General features: G+C 43.3%; 1 protein-coding gene across 2 annotated transcripts in view; it reads right to left on the bottom strand.

The window, feature by feature from the left end:
* Positions 1-15,371, bottom strand: part of MARCHF4 (membrane associated ring-CH-type finger 4) — a 115,108-nt gene that overhangs the window by 6,329 nt on the left and 93,408 nt on the right. For both annotated transcript variants that reach the window (XM_083490831.1, XM_083490832.1), the window contains exon 3: positions 9,113-9,305. In XM_083490831.1, coding sequence (XP_083346957.1) covers positions 9,113-9,305 — 193 coding nt within the window. The remainder of the gene's footprint in view (positions 1-9,112; positions 9,306-15,371) is intronic.

The raw sequence follows: 15,371 nt of genomic DNA, 5'->3' as shown, positions 1-15,371 counted from the left end.
TGATATTCTATGAGAGGAAAGTAAATAAATAAATATGTAAATAAGCAAAATGAACAGGGATGTGGATCTCTCATGTTATTCTAAGGTGTGGATAACTGAGTAAAGTGGTACCTCGGATTACAAACACCTCGGGTTACAAACTTTGGGTTACAGACAAACTGGGTTACAAACTTTGGGTTACAGAATCCTCTGACCCAGAAGTAGTACCTCGGGTTAAGAAGTTTACCTCAGGATGAGAACAGAAATCGTGCGTGGCGGCATGACGGCAGTGGGAGGCCCCATTATCTAAAGCAGTACCTCAGGTTAAGAACAGTTTCAGGTTAAGAACGGACCTCCAGAACAAATTAAGTTCGTAACCAGAGGTACCACTGTACATGTGAACATGTCTTCTACTGAATCAAATCAGTGGTCCATTAAGCCCAATAGCTTTTCAAGTATGGAAGTAGAGAACTTTTGAACCAAAGATGCCAGAAATTAAAGCCTTCCATTCCAGAAGCCTGCTCCCCCACTGTGCTGCAAACATGTCAGTTCCAAACTGTGCATATTTACATTTCTCAACAAAATATGCAGAATTTGCCATCAGGCCACTTCAGTGTATCTTGGCAGGAAAAGCTGTGGTTTAAACACATTGTGTTTGGGTTTTCAAAAAATAAAAATTAAGTGTCTGGGCCTGAATATGAAGTGTCAAGAGAAAAATATCACTAGGTGGAGTTTGTAGGTTAAGCTTTGAAATGCACATTGGCAATAAACATTGAAATACACATGTTTTAATGGAAAGAACTCAACAAATTGTGATGAAAATCTGAAAGTCACAATCTAACACAGTTAATTGTGCTTAAAGCTGATTGAAATCAAAGGGCTAAAGTGTGCTTAGCGTTGTGTTGGATTGCCGTCATTAAAATGTCTATAGTGTTGTGTTCTGCTGTACTAGAACAAATGAAAATGAAAGTTGCCCTTAACTTAATTCTAACACAATCACAATATGCCCTTAGCCTGTTTGGTTCTTGGTATGATGTCTTTATGTGGCTCAGCTGGCTAAAATAATGGTTAGGATGAAACTAGTGGGGATTAGATGCAGGACAGACGAGAAGAAGGGTAGCTCTGGAATTCACTGTCATGATTGGCTTTAAGCAGGGATTAGGCACATTCATGGAGAATGACTCCATCGATGGCTACTAGTCAAGATGATTATATGCAACCTTCAGGCAGTACGTCACTGAGTATGTCATTTTTTGAGGACCAATGGCGGTGGGAGTGGGTAGGAGGCCAGTGCTTTCATGTCTTGCTTGTGGGCTGCCCAGGGATATTGCCTGCCCACTGCAGGCAACACGATTCTGGACTAGATGGACCTTTGGCCTCATCCAAGAGAGCTCTTATATTATTGGAACCAGTTTGATATGGTTAATTAACAGCCTCTCCAGATGACCTACTTATTGAGCATTCACTTGGATTTGCTAGTACAAATTTGACAATATCTGGCCTTTATTGAACATTTGTTCTGATTTGTTTACGGGGTGGTTATACAACAATGAACACTTGTCTTGCATTTATTCTGATTAGCTTTTGGGCTTTTCTTACACATCTTTCCATTAGTCACTGATCAAACCCACACTTTTCAATGCATTTTCCTATCCCCTTCCAAACCACGAAAGGTCCAGTTCTTTTTTTTAAAGTGGTTTTGTTGTGCTAGAAACTTATCATTCATTTTATTATTTGTTTTGTTTATTTACTGTTATTTATTTGTGTACTTACCGTATTTGCTTTCACAAACCTAAAGATTTATGTTACCAAGGCACATCACTGCACAAATGTGCAGGTGACATTGCAGATGTGACTGTACGTATCATTGCATCAAGAGATGTTTTACTGATGTGCACGTCTGCTCCTGCACATTGCTGAAATAATCCTTCTTACCCCCGAAACTAAAATTTATACAGTTGTACATACAATCACAACAAGATTGCTTTTTTCTTCTTTTCTCTTCTGGCAGTGTTTCATCAATTCACTCAACTGCACAGGTGCACCAGAAAAACATAATAAATAAGCACAAGAAATGATTTTTAATAAAACATACTACCTTTTTGAATTACATATTGAATATATTGAAGAGCAGACTTTTGAACCTTGGTGTGAGTCTCAGGCACATTCAAGACGCATTTGAAAGCAATGGCAGCTCTTATTGTTGTATTAATATTTATGAAATTATAAAGTCAGAGAGAGAGAGAGAGGCCCCCAAGGACTCCACCATGAGATTTGAACCAATGGCTTCAAGTTACAAGAAAGGAGATTCTGACTAAACATTAAAAAAAAAAAACTTTCTGAAAGTAAGAGCTGTTCAACAGTGGAATAGTCACCCTCGGGAGGTGGTGGACTCTCCTTCCATGGATGCTTTAAAGCAGAGATTGGATGGCCATCTGTCATGGATACTTTAGCTGAGATTCCTGCATTGAAGGGGGTTGGACTGGATGGCCCTTGGGGTCTGATTCTACGATTTTATGATTCTTGGACACCCACTCGGTGCATCATAATGCCAGCAAGTGGGAAATGTTTGATGCAACCCCAGATATAATGTGGTGGATTGCCGATGGATGACCCAATCATGGCTTTGTGGTAGAAGTGGCTCACTTGGACGAAAGGGAGAGCAGTGCCTCCAAGAGGTATGTGATGATTGGCAGGTCTTTGCCTCAGGATGATGCCAGCTGACCTCAGACCAGGCCATTATTAGTGATCTTTGAGCATGATGCAAACGGACACCCTCTCCATGAGAGAGGAAAATGTCAGGCAAAGCGCAAGCACGGCAAATGCAAATCCAATTGCAAAGGCCCAATTTCGACGATGTAAGGTGGAATGACTGGATCCCCCTACACAACCCTGTGTGGGCCAGGGACACCCACTTGACCATTGACTGTCCCAGATGGAGCAGGGAGGCCCGAATGCTGCGTCTAAGTGCATTCAGTTGGACAAGTCTTGTTACCTCCTTGTGATCAGGAACCTGACAGTATAAAGTTCTTGACTATGAGGATGCATCTACGAATGTTCAGCGGAATGTGCTTAGAAGCCCTTTCAAATCCTTGAAACCCTTTCCGGAGTATAGCAGGTGACAGCATGGGGGTGCCAAAGGCAGGACCGCCACACAAGCCCCTGCCAATTTTCTGCTTTAGGATGAAGAGGGCTATAGAGCTACTGGGACAAGTTTTGTTGTTATAAACACCATTCAGTCTTGTCCAAGAAAGAAATGCAGCTTTTGTGTGGTTTTTCCTTGGTGTTGCTCTTATCTTTGCTGTGTGCATCATTCTCTTCTTTCTCTGCCTACCTGCGTCTGACGTATAAAGGATAGCAGAAGGAAGTGCCAAAGGTTCTTCTAGCCTGGCACATTTTAAACAATGCCCAGTTGAAACAGACAGCACCATTAAAAGTAAGTCGCCATTAGTCCTGACAGGAGATCCTGAATTGTGAGCGTCGACAGGCAGCTCCCCCATTAATTTCCTTTCCCATCAAGCCACAAAAGATCAAGCACCACATATCCGTTTTAATTGGCTATTGATCTGTTGTTCTATTACCTGCAATTGTGCAGAGGGGTTGCTGGATGGACTGCCTAACTCTGCCTTCCTTTGACTGTCAGCAGCCGGACTTACAGAAAAGTCTGGAGGCCTGTGGTTCCTGGTTTGCAACGGAGTGCCTGAGTCCTTTTTGAAGTAAAGGTAGCAAAAACACAGCTAAAAAGCTCAGATCATATATATGACTGGCACCCTTCTTTGGAAATTAAACCAATGTCTAGACTTCGCTTGCAGAAACTAATAGTTATAGATGAATTAAAACATAATATTTACAGTCACATGCTCATCCAAGCAATGGCTTACAGTCTCTTCTTCTAACTTCCAAACAACAGTATTTTCATCTCTTCTGTATCTCAGTTAGGCCATGCCTTGCAGCTCCTAGGAGAATTTCCCACTTTCACCTTCTCCTGCAGCTTTGCTCTCTTTCTTTCAAGCAGGGAAGAAGGACTCCAACACTCCATTCAACTTAGCAGTGTTCACAGTGGATTCTAAAACACAGTCATCTTGCTTCACACAAAATGGCATCTCTCCTTCATTAGATGCTTCCCATGTGTCCAACATTACCCAACCACAAAATATCTCTCTAGAATTCAGTTACCAACCAGCCAAAATTAAATACATAGTAATGCATACAAACACTTACAATTTCAGTGAATTAAATTACTGTACTTAATAGTGCTGCCCTATACTGAGTCAGACCATTGGCTCATATATCTTCAGTGGGTGCCAGAAGTTTTCCAAGGTTTCAGACAGGATTGGTTCCCAGTCCTACCTAGAGAGACCAAGGACTGAATGTGGGACCTTTCACTGCAAAACACGTGATCTGACACTGAGCTTCAACCCTTCTCCAAGGCAACAGTGATGTCTACAAAAATTGCCAGCTGGTGGAGGGAGTGGCAAATGAATGACTCTGCTTATAATTTCATCTCCCCAGCTGTTCAGATGCAAAACAATGATTCTTCAAAGAGCTAAAGGCTCTCTGGATCTGATGAAGAAGCTGTGTGCATGCATTAGTGTATATATTTATGCATGAAAAATATAGAAACGTAAAGGCTGGCAAGCAGCTCACATCACCACATACACAAAATGTGCTACAGTTGGCCATGCAACAACATGGAGTCTAATTGCTCCATCCAATAGCCACGTTAATCTTCCTTTATTCAATTTATCCTTTGTCAAACGTTGAAATTGATCAGGTCATGTAATGGAGTAAAGAGAAAATAAAAGCCTATTTGCTCCATATTTATTTATTCCACCTTTAAAACTATTTCCCACCCCCAATGTTTTGGAAAAATATCTTTCTGAACTGGCAGTGTTTACTACACTTACCCTGCAGCCAGTGTCAATTTCAGTAACGCAAACTGCCCACTGTAAAGGGACAAATTCCCCAAGAGCCCACCCCCTCCATCACCTCCAAGTCCTCAGTCTCAATTTGCATAATCGCTTTTGCTATTTCTGTCATCCGCTGTGCATGAGGTAAACTGACACAGCCAGGAAAACAAAAAGAAATAAACCGAATCATGAGACGCACTTGTTGTGTATGCAGCTCTGGTGGTCTGTGGGTGGATGGAGTGACAGCACTGTGTGGGCCATCTGTTAAGTCAAGTCTTGTGATGCACAGCGCCCCTCTCGGGCCAGTCGTGCTGCTCACCGGCCTCCCTCTCTCATTAGCTGATGACACTTCCCGATGTTCAACGAGAGATGGTTTCCAGCCCTGCTGACCCTGAACGCCACTTGAATCTGCAAAGATCAAGCTTCCTTAATTGCAGCCTCCGCTGATACAGGCAGCCAGACACACAACTGCATCTGAATTGCCATTTAATTAATGGCCAGGTGCTTGCAGGAATGTGCAGTGAACTTCCAAACTGTCATCATCGCTCAGCTCAGTGGTGTGAGTTTGGAAGATTGGTTTTTGTGGGGTGGTTTTTTTTGACCGGCTATATGTATTGCATACACAAATAGCATACCTTGCACAGAAAATGGTTCTCCAAATGTAATTACCTCTTACTTTTTTGGGGGGGAGGTCTGTTCTCCATTTCCAGCTCAATCATAGAACACCACCATAGAGCACCTTTGAATCCAGTATGGTCCCTGTTCCATCTCTAGCCAGAAGTATCTTGCAGCAGGGGATGGGAAAGAGTTCTCTGTCTGAGTCCCTGGAAACTCAGCTCTGGGATGGACAAACCATCAGTCTGACCTGCTACCAGATAGCTTCCTAGGCTCCTAAAGTGCTAGAGGGCTTAGGTTTCCTAGGCTCCAACATGCAGAGAGAGTGGGGAAGGGGCATCAAGTCACAGTAAGTGTGGAAATTTGTAACTCGAAAGCCAGCTATTGCACACAGATGTTATGGGGTGGAGTCTTGTGCTAACTGTCATTTCCCTATGTAGTTTTCTTTCAAGTCTGTTCATCCAAAAACAGCCTCTTGTTCTGGCCCTACAAAGTGAGTAATGTTGCTTTAGATTAAATAAACAAAGAAATAAGAACAGCAAGGGTCTTCCTTTCTTAACAATAAATGTGCAGCTGATGTCCATGGCTAGTGAGAAATCCAGATTCTGCTCTTCTGTCAAAGGGGTATCACATTTCCCCAGCTCTCAAGCTGCATTATTCTGCTGCTGGGAAAATAGGACATTGTCCGACCACTCCCCATCCCTGACCCAACACACACTCACTCATGTGATGGCCGTATGGAATATGGTTACGCGACTGTCACAGGTACCTGCTAGAAAATGCCTTCAACGTCCATGAATTGCAGGGAGCCTCGATCCATTTCCCCACATACCTGCTTTCTGGTTAATTTGTCACTAATGAGCAAACTCCCGATGTCTCTTTCTCATAAGGGCTGGCTGTGCTTCCTTTTGATACCATCTCCTTTTAAGTGCTTCGCAGGAGGGGCGAGCTCCTGCGTTGCAGAATCGGTACATGGGAACTCATCCGGCAATATGCATTTTAAAAGGTTCTTACTCGAGGTTTCTTGGCTGCCAGTTTGCTAGCAGTTATAAGCAATGCCAAAGGAGGAGGAGCTGTTAACTTCAACACAGCCTGTTGTCTTGAAGCAACGCAATATCCCTGCAGCATGACTATCCACCCCCATTTTTTGTGTGCAAACTGGTAGGGTGCTGAATTGTTGTGAGGTTCTATTTTCATTGCAAAAGTTGCTGTTTCAGGAGATGCAAAAATACACTTTCTGCTGTTTCATGCATTCCACCCTTCACATTCCCCCCCCGACGGTGCTCTTTCATTTCACAATAAGCAGAAATTTAGTAGATGAAGCCTGTCCTATCACTGCACCTATATACCGGGGTTTGGGGGAAGACTTCAGGTGGTATTCAAGTAAGTTTTACTCAGAGCAGACACACTGAAATGAATGAACATGACTCAGGCACATTGATTTCAATGGATCTGCAATGAGCAGAACGTAGTTGAATACCACTTTATCTATTTATCATCCAGCTAACAATCAGATTTACAATGCAACAATCACATGAAAGGGAAACGGAGAAATCACACTCTGATTTCCATCTAAACATAACATTTTCTTCACTCCCCTCATTAAGGACTGGCTTATTTTGCTTGGTTTTGCATCCATTTCATGGACGGAAATAGAATACTTATCTTCCACTGACAGATGAGCGCTCCAGCTGCTGCCAGCAATTTCTGCTTTACCAAAGCCATGTTAATCATGTTACTTACTGGCAACTGCAAGCCACCCACCTGTTCTCTGTTCCCATCAGCAGCCAAGCAAGAGAACTTAGACAATTTCTTCTTCCTGTCCCCTGCATAGCTGGGTAAAAAGGGATGGTGTGGCAGGGAAAGGGTGTGTGGTGGCAGGGAAGCTGATATTGTTCATTAAATATGGTTGCTCTCTGAGCAGGTGATCTCCAAATCCCAAAGAGAAAAGTGGACAATATGGTTGGATTGGAGTAGATACCAGCTTGTAGCTGACTAGTGGACAAATCTGTTGCCCTCCATACAAGGGAATGTTTGCTGAGTGGTGGTTGGTCAATTGTGGTGGGTCATGAGAACCACAGAAATGGGAGTGGTAATAATGTCAGAGTTACACAACAGAGCATGTGAGCCATGCCAGGGCTTGCAAATAAACCCACTGTTGACTTAAACCCTGCTCATTTTTACTAGTTCACCGCCCCTCCTGCCCACACATACCATGGCTTATTGAACATTTATGGCACACTGTCAATTAAAGAAAGCTTCTCCTCCAATGTTCTTGGGAAAGACTCAGAAATCACCGCCAGCCATGCAGTGGTTCCCAGTTAAGTTTCTCTCGTATCCTTCATGTCCTGTCCTACCCCCCAAGCACTTTGTGGCACACCCTTCAAAATCAGGAGGAATACCTGCTTCTTGTCCTCATCAACTTCCCTTCTCCAAGTTTTATTTATTTCAGACATTTCATTCCTTTTTCTGGCTGTTTCTTTTCGCCTAGAAATGGCTTCGTTTTCCTCTCCTCTTTGTGGTGGGCTGGCACTGTTGCAAGCCTCCCACAAAAGGAGAAGGCCAACTGATTATGCTCATCAGTTCCCCATTTTTCTCTCTTTTGTGTGAGGACACTGGAATTTATTATTTTGGGATCAGAATAGACAAGCACCTCAATTAGGTAACAAGTACCAGGGCTGGCACATGCAGATTCTCAAAGCATTAAAATTGTCTCTGAAATGAATCTTAGGTCTGCTGGTTTGAATTCTGAACAAGACTCCACTATCTAAAACATCAGATTTTACAGTATAATCTGAGAAAACAAAATATGCAAACCTACAAAGTAAGTTTCCGTCTCACATTTTTAATGCGTAAGAGTTAGCAAATACAACGGATTTGCATTTTAACTATTTTTAATCTGATTCTTTGGAATTTATCATATCAACAGTTATCTTTACCAAGGCACTGGGGATATCCACGGTTTAATCCGCCCCCCCCCGGCAGTTTATTTCCTGGGGTAAAATCCTAAGAAAACCTCAACAACTTTAGCTGGCCCTTTGGTCAGCCGTCACGGCCCTTCATTTCATCAAATCTGGCCCTCTTTGAAAAAAGTTTGGACACCACTGACTGCAGAGATTTAAATATGTCTTTGGGGGAATTTCTTAGATGACCCACAATGGTCAAAGGACAGGAGCTGTCCTACTGGATCCGACTAGTGACTGAGTCTACTTCAGCTAGAATGCTACATATGAAACAGGATAACTGGATGCTTCTGAAAAGCCCACCAGGACCAATACCATTGAGTCTAAAAAGAGTTGCACCAAAACTTCATTCTGGACACCTCCCCCCCCCAAAAAAAGCAAAGAAGCTACCTCTCAATTCCTTCTTACAAATGAATTCCTATGGTCAGTGCCTTATTTTTCTAAAAAAAAGTTTAGGGGTACTCTCATTTTGACTCAAGAAAATCACAATTTTATAGTTCAAATCTGGAAAAATAAATACAGTAAATGGACAAAAGTACAAAGATTCACAAAATGTTTAGGGGTTTGCGTATCCCTTTGTCCCCCCCCCCAGAAAAAAACACTGCCTATGGTTACTACATTTCATACTGAGATCCAGTCACCCACCTATACAGACAATGTCCATGAAGCCATACATTCCATAGCAGATCTGGAAGAGCAGGTCTTGCCGTTGCCATTTCGCAGAAGGACTGAAGGTGGACCAGATGAGCCACGAGATACTGGCGATAAGGAAGAGGGAACCCAAGATGGCGGCCGCTATCTGAACCTTTTCAATGACGGTCAGAGAAATGGCTTGCCACTGCAAGACAGCAGCGGGGATGGGGGGAAGAGGGAGGGGAAGTCAACAAAGAAAAGAGAAGCGTAAGCAGAAGATGTAGAGAATTAATTCCTTAGTTAGTGGTACCAGTGGCTACCAATGAACACCCCACAGCATTTCGCATGGACTTTTGCAACAGAGGCTAGCAGCTCTTTAGACAGCAGACTTCAGAAGAAAAGGGCAGTCCTGTGCCTGCCTGCAACAGGAGATCAGAAAGATGGGATCACATCCTGCCACATGCCTCTGTTGTGCTCTCCGTTCTGCTATTCTACTGTTTGACCATAGCCCACTGCCATTCAAAACATTTATGGGCTGCTTTGTTATGAGTGGGTTGGGTAGGTGCATTGATTAAGTACACCTTAAGTATTCTTTTTTCTTGATTTTCTCACAATATTGGTCATGGCTAGTTTTGCAGAAAATAGCATGGGAACATGCCATGGTGGTAGTAAAATTCATTTGCCCATGGCGCACAGATGAATAACGATGGCATGGGCGCATCATAATTTAAAAGGAGCAATCCTGAGTAGCCTAAAGGGTGTGAGGCTCTCTGTGCATGACCAAGCAGGGGATTTTAATGGTACCCAGGGGATGGGGATGCAGCCATAGCCCTAAGGGTTAAACAGTGCATCCCGATATCCATGCTTTTAAGCTTAAACTGATCACTTTTCTTTTGAAGGAAAACAGCAGTCAGTCTCCAGTCTGGAACTTCCACCACTGGGAGCAAATATGAAATCCACTTGCCAAATTTCATTGGCCTGACTACTCTTCTGCATTTCAGAGCCCGGGGAGAATGGGTGGAGGTGGGGTCCACAACTGTGTTGTTGTTGTTATTTAGTCGTTTAGTCATGTCCAACTCTTCGTGTTGCTAGCCGCCTATTTGGAAAGCCCAAGAAACTCATGGCAGTGTCAAAAAGTTGGAAAAGAAAGAGAGAGAAATAGGTGTGTGTGTGTAAAATCATTTGATGGGATAAGAAATGACCAGGTTTCTGAGAGAGAGAGAGAAATTATTTCATTTTTGCCTTGTACACAAAAATTGACATTATACAAGGGATAAAAAAATAATAATCCCAGAACTGTACTTTTAAAAATAACATATAAAGGGAAATGCCTACAAAATGCTTGTGGAGGCCAGGCCTCTTGTGGCTATGACTTTTTATAGTACTTTGTAATGTGCTACTCTCGCTCTTCCATAGCTGTTTAATAGGTGCAGAGCCCCTGTGATTATTTACAGAGGACAACATTGTGAAATATACTAACACCAGGAACTTACCAGCCAACATTACATGTTTGGCTGGCAAAATAGTGTGTGAGATTGGTTCAAGTAACCTTCCATTTACTCACTCTGTTATGACATCCATCTGTGAAAATAGGCTTTACAAATTATTTTTAAACATCTCATCTTCTGGCTAGATAGATTTTGAAGTATCTGAGGATGTGTGCATTTTGCCCTGTGCTTCTCTTCTAGATGGTGTGAAATCTCAATAAAAGGTTTTGTTTAACAGCAAAAACATCCATGTTTGTTCTTACCAGTTTTATAGTACAGCATCTTACATTCTCTACACACTTCATGGCTGCTGTCCTTTGTCCTGCTCTGAGCACCATTATCTGGTTGCTCTATGATCACAACAACAGCTCTTTGGGTGTGGAAAGGAATGCAACTGTTTGTGAAAGGCTGTGATTTTATATATACCACGTACCTGAGAGAAAGCCCCATTGAACTCAATGGCACTTCTGAATAGAACTGTAGGATTATGCTGAACTGCCTCCCCCCCTTTGGAAGTATTGTCTTATCAATGAATGCAACAAGAATGATGCAAACCCCTTGAACTGCTAGTCAAGTACATCCCTAATAAGCAGAAAGTGTCATGTATGTTTCTGGCTTTGTCAAGGAATGGTTTGAAAGCCCTTGCAGCAAATACATGCCAGTGCTGTTTAACTTAACCTAATGTTGCTCCTAAATTTTGGCGCTCAGAATAAAAGCTTTCTCCATGGCCCCTGAGGAGTCACGTTTGCAAAGCCTTCTGTGACATCAGAGCAGCTGAGATAATGACATCAGAACAGCTCAGCTAATTGCCCTCAGATGCACTGTGATATGCCTGCATCTGACATCCTGAGATCACAGAGGGCCTTTGCAAACCTAAGGCTAGATTGCTGACACACTCGCAAGGCTAAAATAGGCTAACTGTATCATTGCCTCATCAGAACAGCCTGGCAAGCAGTGCCATGAAGAGAAGCGAGCGAGCTGACGCAGCAGCCATCCAGAAAAAGCGCAGAAGGGAGAATCAACAAAACTCATATGCAAAAAGAACAATGAAAGCAAAGAGGGCAGCACTAATACAAAGCACCACCGCCTACAGGCAAAAATGGGTGAAGGTAGGAATTGGTAGGGGGTAGATCTTAATTCAGTGGTGAGGAACCTTTGAACTTCCAGGTGTTGCTAGACTACAGCTCCCATCATGCCTGATCATGGGCCATGCTGGCTGGGGCTGATGGGAGCTGCAATCCAGCAGCATCTGGAGGGCAACAGGTTCCCTATCACTGCCTTAATCCTTCTATAAATTCAAGTTCCAGTTTTGTGATACGGAGTAATGCAAAGCAGCTCCTGTAAAAAAGAAGTCCACCTAATGAAGCAGCCTCTGAGATCCCATGCTTAGCATTCGGGGATTCACCTAGAGAATTTTTTGCCCCACAAATGCATTAGAAATTAGATTAAAGGAGCCTGCTTTCAGTATTCCTTTAACCAAGGGGCATCTTCTATATAGCTCCTCTATAAGACTATTTGCGTGATTTTGGGGGCCTAGCGTGACCTTCTGTCCTTTGGTGAAATGTCCATTGTGTCACACAGATGGACAGCTAGTTTGTTTATTAAGGTTATGCTCTGATTAGGGCCATCAGAGAAAAATGTTACCTTTCCCCATGAAATCCCCACCCCCAGAGTAGAAAAGGCACATTTAATGGGCGTAAATTCAAGCTAAGTGGCCACTTCACTGACGCAAGGAACCTTCCAAGAATGATTTTATGGCCACTTACATGAATGTACAAGATTGCCTGGGAATGAAGCTTTCCGAGGATATGTCAGGGTTCCTGGAAATCACTTTTGGAGCCGTACAAGTGGTTTTATTTGGGGAGGGTGCTTGATTGGTGGCTGGGTTGTTGTTTTTTTAATTAAAAAGCAGCAAGGCCATTCTGTGTATTCTCTGTTTTACAGGCTGCGCAGTCTGCACTGATACTGGTTCAAGCTATGTATGGTGTATGCTGGCTACTGTTTCCCCACACTGGATATCAGGAACGCTACATTCCTAGATAGCATTTGCAGATTTGTAAATTCAGATTTTAAAAAAGCAAAACCCAACAAGGAATCTACAAGGGCTCTTTTGAACTGCCCAGCACTGTTGCAGTGGAAGCAGGGTTGGACCAGGCAGTCTTCAAACAAAGGACTAAGAAACAGAGAACTGTCCTCTGGCAGCCCTTCAAAACACAGGACCTTATTCTGCGGTGTGACACAGGCCACTCATGCCTACATGCTTTTGGCAGCTTGCCCTGTGGCAGACATACCCTCCTCCCCATGCATGGCTGCATAACATCAAGGAGGGTCTCCTGCCTCACATGATTATAGCCAAGTGAGACCATTTCCCATAGTGGGATATGGGAAATCGATAAGAAACCCTTTATTTTACTATTTTCTTCCTTTCTCTGTTTCTGCTATTCTTTATCCTTCCCTTCCTCCCTTTTTCTTTAAAGCTAATAGTTAGAACTGTTTATTATGCTGATTGGTTCTGGAGCACTCCGGATACTGAGCCACAAAGGGAACTGGAGGGGTCAGGGGGCAGAAAGTGAAGGGGGATTTGGATCGTTCTACAAAATTGGACTTGCGGCATGGCACCTGCATATGTTGTTGTAAAGCTGATTAAAAAGCACAATAAAAACTATTAATAGAAAAGAAAAAGAGGCCGCTCTTCTTTGATCTCAGAGATTGTGTTGGGACTTAGCTGTGGGGTACCCTCTGAGGTATATTCAGCTCAAGCCAGTAATGGAGTTATAGATCAAAATCAGTGCCATGACACGTTCCCAGGAAACAATGAGAAGCAGCTCCTTTCCTTGGTATAACATGCTCTCAAAGATGCATCCCTTTCAGGATAGCATAACGTAGCACAGAGCGGCTCAGAGAGCTGGACACTGCAGAGGCATCCTCCAATCCCCTGCTCAGCCACAAATCCTACTAGGTGATATTGGGCCAGTCTCCACTTTCTCAGCCTAAACCTACTCACAGGGATGCTGTGAGGATGCAATGGAAGACTGTCCCAACATACACTGCCCTGAATTCTTTGGAGGGAGGGTGGCATAAAACAATAATTAACTGTGCTCTTCTGCCCGGTGTTTCCAACTACATTTGAATTGTGTAATTGGAGGGGTGGGGTTCTAATTTTCCCGGTCAAACCGCAGGTTCTCTGCATCACATGGCTACTACCCCTGCTCAAAAGAAACAGTGTGGCTTAACTGGGGAGCGGAGGAAGCAGGGGCACTGTTATGTACTGAGTTGAATAGGATCCAAAATGCAGCAGTCTGATTGGTCCTAGAACAACAGAATTCAGAATGCAGCAGTCTGATTGGTCCTAGAACAATAGGATTTAGAATGCAGCAGTCTGATTGGAAATGAATCCGCAACCTGATTGGTCCACAGGAGAATCCTGGAATTAGCCAATCATGTGGGGCCCATTATGTAAATAATGTATATAAAGCAGACATTCTGGGGAACTTCCATTCCTTCTCACCACTATGAGCTGAATTAAGAGCATGAAATCCACTCTCGACTCCGAGTACATTTCAGGCACGCAGGCCAGGCCAGCTCTCAATGTCCCCATGAGCTATGGGCACGCCCACTCCAGCACCACCACCACCCTTGACTTTCCCAGAAGGTCTGAAGGGAGCTTGTGTTTTGGGCCAAATGCACTCCTTCTGACATGTGACACTCCTTGATAAGGTGAGGAGGAGGAGGCTTGTAAAGACATCCAGCCCCAAGCATTTGGAAGTCCCCTTCAGACCTTCTGAGTAGTCAACAGAAGAGAGTCAGCAGTGGTGCACACAGGCCTCTTCTCCCTCACCAGTTTAAGCCCTCACACATTCTTCTGAATGCCTGAATAGGACTATTTGCTATAAATTGAATAGGCCAGTGCAAGAGACACACAGCTCCTTTGCCACTTGAATGATGGTTTTCAGTGAGCTACCTGCCAGCTGATTGGTGTGAAATAAAATACATACCAAGCCTGAAAAAACTCCAGCCATGTAGGATGCAGGTAAGATTTTAGTAATTTGTTCAAATATTTGGAATATTATTATAATATTTATAGCCCACCTTTCCGCCAAGGACCTCAAGGTGGCATACATGGTTCTTCCTCTCCCCCATTTTCTCCTCACAACAACCCCATGAAGGAGGTTAAACTGAGAGGAAGTGACTGGCCCAAGGTCACCTGCTGAGCTTCATGGGCATTTGAACCCACATCTCCCACACCTTAGTCCAACACTCCAACTGCGGCACATCACTTTGCCGTGACATGAACGAAACTGTGCCTCTCAGATTCATGAATGGTATTGGAATATCTACGTGGGTGCAGTATACTAACACACACACACACACACACACACACACACACACACACACACACACACACTTGTTTTACCCTAAGTGGACGTGACCAGAATACATAGCATATTCTATTTGTTTTTTAATGTCAGAGTCTAGCATAAAACAAATATTCGGTAGCACCGGTAGGCTGCACTGATATTGTTTTGAGAACGCAGTAAAGAAATGAACTCATAAAAGGGAACCATTTCATCTTCATTTTCTTCCCTGCCAGCTCCTTTGAAATGTTGGGTACTGACTGCCATTGTGGTTAATTTGTATCTGGTCTTTATTCCTGAAGCTATGCTGTATTCAAATCAGGAGCAACCTGATCTGGTTTTTTAATGATAGGAGCGAGATACTCCTCCCCCTCCTTTTAAAGCACATACTAATTTTAAATCAGAGTGCTTGAAGTCTTACACCCAGGG

This window comes from Podarcis liolepis (assembly GCF_965112155.1).
Source record: "Podarcis liolepis genome assembly, chromosome: 1".
In the NCBI taxonomy this organism is placed as follows: domain Eukaryota; kingdom Metazoa; phylum Chordata; class Lepidosauria; order Squamata; family Lacertidae; genus Podarcis; species Podarcis liolepis.
Note: the sequence above shows the minus strand (reverse complement) of the source record. Positions and strands in the feature narration are given on the sequence as shown.